Genomic DNA, 12,495 nt, shown 5'->3' on the forward strand with positions numbered 1-12,495 from the left:
AACATCGCTTCGATCAAAAACATCGTAGCCAATCAGTAGCAAGACGTCTGCTCTTGTGATCATGTGATCCATCTAAAAACATGGCATGTCCACGACAAGACCAGCTTCGGTTAGCTTTTCTCACTATGATTGCCAGCTTTTGAATATGTTCGCTTCACTTTGCGGAGTATAAATTGGCCTTTAGGTTGTAAATTTCACTCAGTATTGTCCAATTGATAATGTAATTGTAAATATTATAAATAAATATTGTGTTAGTCCCAAATTAATTCGTTTGAATCCACAACAGATTAATACGGGTCTGTATTTCATTTTTTTCCCATGCTTTAAATCTATGCACTAATTTCCAGAAAAAGTCCTATTTATTGATAGGGTGTGGTTATTTGCCATCTGGGTGGCGCATATCCTAGAAATAGTTATTCCACACCTAATATTAACATTAAATCAATTGTCCTACGATATTCTATATGCATCAACCAGGTGGTGAATAACCATACTGTTTCAAGTGAATGGAAAAATAGAGAAAACATGGAGTAACATGTCTACATATGAAAAGTTCAATATCCATTATTGTCACTTGGATGGCGAATTGACAATTATTAGTGATCTGTGTCACCTTTTCTCAAAAGAATGATACATGTTTATTCTTTTGCACAATTTTTGAAACGCCAAAACCCAATTTGTTATGTGAACTTACCTAGAATGTGTGTAATGAAATGGGGTTTAACGTCCTTCTGTTCTGTTCCGAACTGGGCTAATGAAGACGGGTATACACCATGCAGTGTGCTATGAGTGAAATTTTGCCCGGACAGCAGCACTATGGCCTACTCTTATATCGAATTCCAACTGTCAAGGGATCTTTTACATGCACACCAATGTGTACACAGGACCTTGTTTTTTTGCCCCATCTGAATGACTAGACAAGTGTGTAATAATGCTGAATACTGTCATGCACAATAAACATTATTCCAAATATTTACACAGTGCAGGGTGACTAACAGAATGTTGTATTTATAGTTTTAAGTGTTTGTTGTATTGTATAATTTTCAGAATGTTGAATATGATGAATAGAAGTGGTTACTTGTTCAAAAAATGGCCAACTAATCATAATCATATTTTCCAAATTAACATTCAACAGTTACTGGTGAACACTGGATCCAGATCAGTAAAAACAAAAACAGGTATGAAAAGTTTGTAATTTGTGTCAGAAAAATAAAGAGAGAGAGAGAAATGGGGTTTAACGTCCACTCGACACAAACTAGGCCATTTTGGGACTAACACATGGTTCAATTTTATTTCAATAATTCGCTTGCGCATAGTGGTCTTTAGCAGTGAGAGGAAACCGGAGGACCCAGAGAAAAACCACGAGGTTGGACAGGCGACCCTACTCCTTGTCACGTACAACCGGGGAATCAGAACCCCGCCAGTTGACTCATTGACAGACCGTATGATACAGTGTGCACGTGCTAACCATTCGGCCATCCAACCACCCAGAATAATAAAGACTCATATTAGGATTAGTATATAAAGTTGGACTCTCTTTTCAGTCATATTTGTCAGTCTTGAAATTGACAAACTGGAGACATATAACACCTGTCAATCATTCTCGTTATTCCCAGTGGTATCGTTCTGTTCTATTCCACTAACCTCTGGGTCCATCCATGGGTTTTCACAAATTCAGATTATCTACCCTTGATTGTAACTTGATTCTTCGAACCAATCAAAAAACGGTTTACAGCATCATTGTTTACGTTCACCACGATAATCTTATTTGCAATAAAATGCGAGTTACTTCCCTTCGCATTCTCAATTGGTCGATAAAAATAGCCGAAGTATCAAGGGCAGATAATTTTATTATGTGTCTTCCATGTGGATAGACCCAGATATTAGTGGAGTAAACAGAACGATACCACTGGGGATACCGAGAATGCTTGAAAGTAGAATTACAAAAAAAAAACAACATAGAGTACAATACATACACAATGAAATTTATAGTTTTTATTTGTAAAAGAACACCTTGGAAAATGCTAAAAATTGTCACACTCTTTGAAAAAAATATCTTGGTAATCTGAGGAAAACAAAATATGCAAAAAATTAACCGAGTATCAAAGTATAACAGTTGTCTTATTGTCAGGGGCGACTTGCTGAGAATGAATATTTCTTCAAAAAATACTGGTTGGGTGTTCGATCCCTGCATTGGCCGAGAAAGTTTATCCAGATTTTCTCGCTTGGCTCCCCCTTGTCAGTGATGCAGGACGGATGGTTAGGCAAGGACAGCTGTCTAGTCGTTCGGATGGTACAAAAAACCAAGGTCCCGTGTACACATTGGCGTGCATGCAAAAGATCCCTTGACAGTTGGAATTCGTAGTGCCGCTGTCTGGCAAAATTTCCCCCATAGCACACTGGATGCCATATGGCCGTCTTCATTAGCCTAGTTCGGAGCAGAACAGTAGGACGTTAAACCCCATTTCATTTCATTTCAAAAAATGCTACACCTCAGTAAATCTTCATGTAATCTTGATTGTGTCGTATGTCATTTACAGTTAAATTCATCCATTCACATAATGAAACACACAACTGAAACTCCAAAATTAATAAGTTGAAAAAAGTATATTTTATTTCACTTCTTCTTGTTTGCCATAGCCATTCTCTCATATTTAGATTGATCCAATTCCAATGAACAATAACAGTCCTTTGTAGTGATGGGATTTCAAAATTTGTCTTGTCGGACATTTTTCCCCACAATAAAGGGGCATAACTCCTTTAGATTCTAAACAGGAGGTTTTATATCTGTTAATTGTTGTATTTTATAGAAGCTGTAAGAAAAAGTAGGAGAAGATATGTATGGTTTATTATACCTTTAGGTTTTGGATCCGGTCTTTATTTTTATAATAAAGTAGCAGATGTAGAAAGAAAGGTAAGAGAGAGAGAGAAATGGGGTTTAACGTCCACTCGACACAAACTAGGTCATTTCGGGACTAACATATGGTTTAATTTTATTTCAATAATTCGCTTGCGCGTAGGGGTCTTTAGCAGTGGGAGGAAACCGGAGGACCCGGAGAAAACCCACGAGGTTGGACAGGGGCCCCTAATCCTTGTCACATACAACCGGGGATTTGAAACCACGCCAGTCGACTCAATGACAGGCTTTATGATACAGCGCGCGCACGCTAACCATTCAGCCATCCAACCCCCCAAGAAAGGTAAGACAATATACTAAGTCTAAGTAGAGCAAATGGTCTCTTTAATAAAGGGCATCATTGTACATAATCTGATTAAAACACAGATCCTGTTTCGTTTCGTTTTGTGTACACATTGGCGTGCACGTAAAATATCCCTTGGCAGTTAGAATTCGATATAAGAGTAGGCCGTAGTGCCGCTGCCCGGGCAAAATTTCCCTCATAGCACACTGTATGGCGTATGCCCGTCTTCATTAGCCCAGGTTAGGAGCAGAACAGTAGGACGTTAAACCCCATTTCATATCATTTCATTTCATTTTCGTTTCGTTTTTTATGGTTCAAAATTTCGTTTTACTTGTCTTCACTACACTAGGATCTGGAAGAGTTGTTACATAACCGTCGTTTTGTTTGAAGTGACGGATTAGCCAATGAAATGGTCTGTTATTGTGATTTTTTGGAGTGCCATGCACAGAACTGTGGGTAAACCACTAGAAACGTCAATGCTGATTGATTAATCAATGCCTGACGTCATAGGGCCAAAAGCCGCTCGTACGACCCCTGAGACAACCTTCCAGTACAACTTGTCAGATCTTCATGTAGTGTAGGCCATCAAAAGTATTAAAAAAATGAAACGAAATATACATCTGTATTTTAATCCGATTGGATTGTACAGACAAAACAAGAAAGGTAAATTCTCCATCCTCTGTTTGACCAAGTATTTCAAGGAACGTAAATGACAATATGGATTTCAATGTTCATATAATATCTCCTTCTGATGTGTTTATTTTTATAGGTGGTTAAATCATGAAACATATATCCACTAATTATTACACCAGTTTTAGAATGACATAAGAAACAAAAACAATACAAGAGTTCATGTCTATATGTCTATTCTTCATTCCTGGAATCCTAGAATTTATATTATTATTGTGTTGAAAGTCCTAAATGCACATTGTGCGATGGGTCCAGGGAATAACCTTAATTAAAGGATGGTGTTGGTGTCAACCAATATTACATAGGTGATAGAACTAGTTAAACACGCTCCAAATACAATTTTAACACCAAAATACTTGAACTAGTTAAAAATACATTATGGGAGATTAGATCTGGCAGTTCTCACTATAATAGTTAAAAACTAGATAATGTAAAGGGAATTTTCTGAAAATTTCAGTCAAATTGATCCACTCTGAACCGAGAATTTAGCCTCGATCGACCTAGCCTCGATCATCATTACTAAAGTCAGTACGATATAAAACATAGTCTCGATTATCCATTTCATGATTAGATTATGAATGAGCGTTGAGCAGCAGATAGATTATAATCCAGTAAATATTGCAGGCTAGCGATGAGAGTTGATTATGGTCAAGATAAGTTAATTAATGTCTAATTAATAATTTAGATAACATTTCAGACTTAAAGAAAGACAAGCAATTGGCAGATTTAGCTCTTGCATAATGTATGTTTGAACACACTCCAAATATAATTTTAGCATGTTTGCTCTGGTTGTAAAATTGGTAGACCCCGAGATTTTCCTTTAATTATTGGTGTCCTAAATTATCCCTTTACTTTTCTTATAATCCTAAAGTTTGTGTAATTTTAACAACAGGCTCATTGGCTGTATTAGACATATATAAGATTGTAGTAAATTCAGGACAACAACACGACAAATTACAAAGGGCATACTCGATTGAACCAATCTGATTCTAATACAGATCTATATTTTGTTTCGTTTTTTTATACTTTCGATGGCCTACACCGCATGAAGATCTGACCGGTTGTAGCGATAGGTCGCGTTAGAGGTCATACGAGCTGCTTTTGACCCTATGACGTCAGACATTTGATTAACCAATCAGCATTGATGTTATTAGTGGATTACCCACAGTTCCGTCATAACAGACCGTGTCATTGGTTATTTCCCCACACCATTCAGAACACTTCACCGATAACAACTCTTCCAGATCCTAGTGTGGTAAAGATAAGTAAAACAAAATTTTGATCTATAAAAACAAAACGAAATAGGATCTGTGTTTTAATCAGATTGTAGATTGAATGTTCCAGAATTAAATTCTCTTAATTCCAAAAATAGTGTCAGTCGAGTGAAAAGGAGAATTTCGGAGAACAACGCATCTGCTGACTGCATACAAAATATCTCAACCAATCATGACAACTGAAACATATTTGTTACTTAACATACGTCACGATTCTACTCACACCACCTCAGTCTGTTTGGACTGGCAGAACTGTGACACGGCTGAAATCCATATCATTTGATTGTAATTCTGTCAATTCGGGACGGTCTGGACTGACAATCGAGCCCCCTGTAAGTACAGAACAAACTGTACATGAATGGAGATGGAAAAGTTGAAATGGTAAAATACAAAGAATTATCTGCAGTTGACATATATGTTTCTTGAGGAGAAATGTTATGATGATTGGGATTAAAGTTAACCACCATCCTCTCCTGTGGAAAAGTTGAAGTTGTAAAATACAAAGAATGTTCTGCAGTTGATATATATGTTTTTTGAAGAGAAATGTTATGATGATTGGGATTAAAGTTAACCACATCCTTTCCTGCCAATAGACGTGTAACATTCGTATCGATACTATTGAGAAATTTATACACCATGAGAAGATTACAAGTGGAGTTATCTCCCTTTGTATATAACAGATGAATATCAAGCTACTGGTAAGTAACAGTTTAATTAATGGTTTTTATTCGCAGACATTTTTATGTGAATGTATATCGTCTTTGCCCCAGTTCGTCCATGTGTCTGTCGGTTCGTTCCCATTTTGTTTGTTGACACTCTACAGGTAGACAACTTCTATCTGATTTTAACAAAACTTGAAATATAGGTTTATATCCCAAAGATCTCGGTTGCTTTCCATATTGGCATGTATCAGACCGTAACTTCATGGATTATGGCCCCTGATTGTACGAAATAGCATGTTTTTAGCTTGTGAACACCCTAGAGGTCACAATTTTTATCCGATTTTGATGAAACTTATTTGTATGTTCATAACCCAAAGATCGCGGTTCCTTTCAATAGTAGCGTATATTAGGCCGTAACTTCCTAGATAATGGCTCCTGATTGTATTAAAAATCACGTTTTTAGCTTGTGGACCTTCTAGAGGTAACAATTTATATTTGATTTTAAAAAACGTTCAACTATATCACCGTTACACTATAGTGATGGTTGAGTTCGAATTTCATGAAAATTGGACCGAAACTGCCTGACAAAATTGCTACTCCCATGTACGCAAATAGTATAATAACGGTAAGCATGTAATATGAAGGTTGTGGACAATTTTTAACAGATTTTGATGTAACTTAAAATATATGTTCATATCACAAAGATCTCGGTTCTTTTTGATATTGACGCATGTCGGACCTCTACATGCGGGATTACCGTTAAATTTATACGCAATGTTTAAGGTCATGAGATGAAGAAGCCTATTGATTTTCAACAATATCCGATAATTACTGCCAAAGTTATGCCCCTTGATCACTTTGAAATATCTTTTGAACGCTCTAGAGGCTAAAGTTAAAATCCGATTGACTTTAGATTTATACACAGTGTTTGCGGTCATCAGACGAAGAAGCCTATTGATTTTCAACGATTTCCGATAATTACTGCCAGTGTTATGGCCCTTGTGGATGCTCTTAAAGGCTAAAGTTAATGTCCGATTGACTTTAAATTTATACGCAGTGTTTAAGGTTATGAGACGAAGATGCCTATTGATTTTCAACGATATCTGATAATTGCTGCCAGAGTTATTTCCCTTGATCACTTTGAAATATCTTATGGAAGCTCTAGAGGCTAAAGTTAAATATCCAATTGACTTCAGATTTATACACGATTTCCAATAATTACTGCTAGAGTTATGGTCCTTGATCACTTTGAAATATCTTGTGGAAGCACTAGATTCTAAAGTTAATATCCGATTGATTTTAGATTGATAAACAGGGTTTAAGGTCTTGTGACGAACAAGTATATTGATTTTCAATGAATTTTGATAACTTGTTACTCTTAATCAGATTTTAGTGTAGTATAAATGTTTCATTACCAACAAAAGTAAAAATATGCGACAACTCATGTTGACTGCTCGGACGACTTAGCTGCTGTGGGCATATTTTTGGTTGCCGGGTAACCTATCTTTATAGCTTGTTCTCTGCCAATGTCTTACAAAATGTGGGCATATCTTGTTAACTTTATTTGAGCTGAGGAATTCCGAATTTGAATAATAATTGTTCAGAATTCACTGTTATGATTTTCAGTTGCTCAGAATTCATTTTCCATTTTATCACCTTTTTATAAGCCCACATTTTCATGTGGACGTATATTGTCGTCGCCCCTGTCCGTCCGTCCACAATTTGTTTGTGGACTCTCTACAGGTCACAATTCTTGTCCGATTTTGACGAAACTTGAAATATAGGTTTATCCCAAAAAGATCTCGGCTGCTTTCGATATTGGCATGTATCGGATCGAAACTTCATGGATTATGGCCCCTGTTTGTACGAAAAATCACGTTTTTAGCTTCTGGACCCTATAGAGGTCACAATTTTTATCCGATTTTGTTGAAACTTTACATGTAAGTTTATAACCCAAAGATCTCAGTTCCTTTCGATATTCGTGCATATCGGACCATATCTTCCTGAATTTTAGCCCCTGATTTTACGAAAAATCGCGTTTTAAGCTTGTGGACGGACCCTGTAGAGGTCATAATTTGTATCTGATTTAAAAAAAACGTATTATTATATCACCGTTACACCCTAAGCAAGGTTGAGTTCGAATTTTGTGAAAATCGGACCAAAATTGCTGGACAAAATGGCCGCCGTTTGTACGCGAATAGTGTAAAAATATGGTAAATCAAGGTTATGGACCCTGTATGGGTCACAATGTTAATTCGATTTTGTTGTAACTTGACATGTAAGTTTATAACCCAAAGAGCGCAGTTCCTTTCGATATTCGTGCATATCGGACCGTAACTTCCTGAATTATGGCCCCTGATTGAACGGAAAATCACGTTTTTAGCTTGTGGACCTTATAGACGTCATAATAGAGGTCATAATTCGATTTTGATGAAACTTGAAATGCATGTTTATAACCTAAAGATCTTGGTTCCTTTCGATATTATCCCATATCGGATCGTAACTTCCTGAATTATGGCCCTTGATTGTACGAAAAATCGCGTTTTTAGCTTGTGGACCTTATATAGGTCATAATTTTTATCCGATTTAAAAAACGTATTATTATATCACTGTTACACCCTAAGGAAGGTTGAGTTCGGATTTGGGGAAAATCGGACCAAAATTGCCGGACAAATTGGCTGCCGTTTGTACACGAATAGTGTAAAAATAGGGTATATGTCAAGGTTGTGGACCCTGTATGGGTCACAATTTTAATTTGATTTTGATGAAACTTGAAATGCATGTTTGTAACCTAATGATCTTGGTTCCTTTCGATATTGTCGCATATCAGATCGTAACTTCATGAATTATGGCCCCTGATTATCCGAAAAATCGCCTCTTTTAGCTTGTAGTCCCTCTGAAGGTCACAGTTATTATCTGATTTTAAAAATCGTTTGAATATATCACCGTAACACCATAATAAAGGTTGAGTTCAAATTTCCTGAAAATCAAACCAAAACTGCCGGACAAAGTGGCCGCCGCTTGTACTCGAAAGGTGTAAAAATATGGTATATCAAGGTTGTGGACCCTGTGGAGGTTACAATTTTAATCCGATTTTGATGAAACTTAAAATGCATGTTTATAATCCAAAGATCTTGGTTCCTTTCGATATTTGCGCATATCGAATTGTAACTTCATGAATTATGGCCCTTAATTGTAGGAAAAATCACTTTCTTTTTAGCTTGTTCTCTATCCATCTCTCAAAAATGTGGGCGTATCCTGCCTGGCAGCCGCTGGTTTTTTTTCTACCAATTGCAAATTTTCTTGAAAAATGGTTTGAAATTTTATTTAAAATTTTGTTATTGCTTTGCCGCATCCTATTTTAGAACCTGGTCAGGGGTATTGCCTTTCAGGGGGTTGGTTGGCCGAATGGTTAGCATGTGCGCGTTGCATCATAAGGTCTGTCATTGAGTCAACTTGCGTGGTTTCGATTCCCTGGTTGTACGTGACAAGGAGTAGGGTCGCCTGTCCAACCTTGTGGGTTTTCTCTGAATTCTCCAGTTTCCTCATACTGCTAAAGACCCCTACGAGCAAGTGAATTATTGAAATAGAATTAAACCATATGTTAATCCCAAAATGACCTAGTTTGTGTCGACTGGACGTTAAACTTCATTTCTCTCTCTCTCTGTATTGCCTTTCTAGAAAGTGTGGCTGCTCATGCGGGTTGGACAAAATTAACTCAAAAGTTAATCAGAAACTGATAAAAGTGTTCTGTTGGCAAGACTTTGGATTTTCTTCATTCCATTATTTGTATGAAGATCCCCACCCTCAGGGGCTAAAATTTTTGTTCGATTCTGATGAAACTTAAAAATTATGATAAGGATAAAGAGATCTTGAATCTTGAATGAGTTTGATTGAACTTTGTTATGAAGCATTGGAACAATTAGAGGATGAACCCTATTGATTTTCCCTGTTCCCCATCCTTCTCTTGCAAAATGTGGGCATATCTTGCATGACAACCACTTGTTTTACTTCCTGTAACCAGGGTAATTAATTTTGACAAAAATTGGTGAATTAAAACCTATAAGCCACCTGTAGATCAAATGATCTCTCAGAATTAATAAATGAATTAATATTTCCATGTGTAACTCTGGACCTTATTTTGTCAACCATTATGCCCTCCATGAAGTGAAAAAAAAAATAGGTAAAAAAGCAAGTCTTATACACCAATACACCAGAAAATTTGGAAACTGAATTTACAAACTTGAATTCGTAACCAATGATTATCGTCCTTCGGGCTCACAATGTTAAGTAAGGTCATGGACTTTATAATATAAGGTCCATAGTAAGGCTGTTGAATGTTGGTTGGTCTGAAAAAATCAAACATCCTACCAAATGTTTATTCATAGTCTAGGTCACCAAGACATTTTGAAGGTTTCTACAAAAAGAATTGGCAGAAAAGTGATGTAATAGCATACATGTCAGTGACATGTTAGTTTTGGTTATCCTGTGTTGTATGTTTGTGGTAAACTGACAGCTTGCTAATATGGACTGTATACCCAGCTTGTAAGTCTCACTTTTGTTGGGGGGGTTGGATGGCCGAATGGTTAGCACGCGTGACTGTATCATAAGGTCTGTCATTCTCCGGTTTTACTTGACAAGGAGTAGGGTCGTCTGTCCAATCTCGTGGGTTTTCTCTGGGTTCTCCGGTTTCCTCCCACGGTTAAAGACCCCTATGCACAAGCGAATTATTGAAATAAAATTGAACCATATGTTAGTCCCGAAATGACCTAATTTGTGTCGAGTGGACCTTATACCTTCTCACCCTCTCTCTCTAAAAGAAAAGTATGAAGTCAATTTTTGTTATGCTACCTAATTCAAATCAGCAAAACGAACCTGAACCAATCATTTTTTTTGTCTACATTCTAACACGTTCAATTCAATTCAATCAATAATAATAATAACACACCTTGTAAACAGCCTTTTCAAAGTTCGATTGATTTAAACAACCCTTGAACTTTGTGTGTATGTATATATGTATTTGCGTTGATATAATGTTGTTACATATTGAATATCTGACTGTGAAATTCACAGTTTGATGAGTTAAATTTGATTTTTATGACATCAGTGGGTGTTAATGTATGATTAATAATATCTTAATATTCAATTAATGTGTATTTATGTTCAATTAATATCTTTATAATAAAAGACCTAATAGCACCATTCCCCCATGGTGCTTCTTTATCTTACAACTATGTTAATATATGCGTGAACATGTCTGCATATTGTAGGCCTGTTTTAGAAAAATGGTTGGTTCATGATTAAAGAGGCGTTGCCACTCTCACCAAGAAAATAAACGTACAAGCATTGTCATATTCAAAATAACCCTAGATTCACTTTATAGTGGTAAATTTAAATACTGGCGTATTTTTTTTGCCAGGGGCCCCAAAGTGTTCATGTCACTTTAAAATATTTTTAAGAATTCGTTTATTTAAACCGTCCAGTGTTTATGTTTTGTAAAAAAATCTTTTTGTTGTTGTGGTTTACATGTACTGAAAATATTGTGTTGTGATTACGATAACTTCTTTATACAACTTACGATTAGTGTTTATCAGCGAGTTGGCTGTTGTCTTGTGGTAAGTTACCATTGACTCGTAAATCATATAGTATTTTTATATCAAACTAAATTCTCTCTGAAAAGAATGGAAACGTAATTAATTGTCTTCTTAAATTCTGTGGTTTGTGGCTCACTCCTAGAATTGTAGTTAGTGGCTAGCTCTTAGAACTGTAGTTACTGGATCATTCCTAGAACTGTAGTTAGTGGCTCTTTCTCAAAACTTTGGTTAGTGTATCGCTCCTAGAACTGTGGTTAGTGGCTTGCTCCCAGAACTGTGGTCAGTGGCTCTCTCCCACAATTGTATTTAGTGGCTTGCTCCCAAAAATGTAGTTAGTGACTTGCTCCTAGAACTGTGGTTAATGGCTCTCTCCCATGTAGTTAGTGGCTTGCTCCCAGAACTGTGGTTGGTGACTTGCTCCCAGAACTGTGGTTAGTGGCTCTCTCCCATGTGGTTAGTGACTTGCTCCTAGAACTGTGGTTAGTGGCTCACTCCTAGAACCGTGGTTAGTGGCTCGCTTCCTGAATTGTATTTAGTGGCTTGCTGCTCCCAAAACTTTGGTTAGTGGCTCTCTCCCCAAACTTGATTCCCCAAACTTTGGTTTGTGGCTTGCTCCTAGAACAGTGGTTAGTGGCCGAATGGTTTAACACGTGCCATTAGATCACAAAGGTCTGTCATCGTGTCAAGTGGCATGGTTTAGATTCCCTGCTTGTACGTGACAAGGAGTAGGGTCAATTATCTAACTTCATAGGCTTTCTCCGAGTCCTCTGGTTTCCCCCACTGCTAAAGACTCCTGCGTGCATATGAATTATACAAATAAAACTGGACCATATGTTCATGTGAAAATGACCAGGTTTGTGTCAGGTGGAGGTCAAATTCTCTCTCTCTCTCTCTCTCTCCATCCACAACAGCATGAAAGTATATTGACTCTATTTTCTGAAACTAACAGCAACTTCTGGTGACCTGGTAAAGACCTTTTAATTTATTTCAAGAACATTCATTTACGTTTCTTAGTCATTTGAATTTTGTTTTTGTGAAACCCTCATTATAACTACTATGTATGAATGCGAATGTA

The 12,495-nt window shown here is 36.8% G+C and overlaps 1 protein-coding gene across 3 annotated transcripts in view; it reads left to right on the forward strand.

Moving 5' to 3' along the window:
- Nucleotides 1-1,047: 1,047 nt before the first annotated feature.
- The window catches only part of LOC126825153 (phosphatidylserine decarboxylase proenzyme, mitochondrial), a 43,650-nt gene continuing 32,202 nt past the window's right edge, over nucleotides 1,048-12,495 (forward strand). The window contains exons 1-2 of one of the 3 annotated variants that reach the window (XM_050554661.2): nucleotides 1,048-1,178; nucleotides 2,811-2,914. In XM_050554661.2, coding sequence (XP_050410618.1) covers nucleotides 1,049-1,178; nucleotides 2,811-2,914 — 234 coding nt within the window. In that variant the 5' untranslated portion in view covers nucleotide 1,048. Of the gene's footprint in view, nucleotides 1,179-2,810; nucleotides 2,915-10,263; nucleotides 10,372-11,360; nucleotides 11,442-12,495 lie in introns of those variants that run through there. The other 2 variants (XM_050554660.2, XM_050554659.2) reach the window with 2 other exon arrangements.

Source organism: Patella vulgata, chromosome 6, assembly GCF_932274485.2.
Source record: "Patella vulgata chromosome 6, xgPatVulg1.2, whole genome shotgun sequence".
Taxonomy (NCBI): Eukaryota; Metazoa; Mollusca; class Gastropoda; family Patellidae; genus Patella; species Patella vulgata.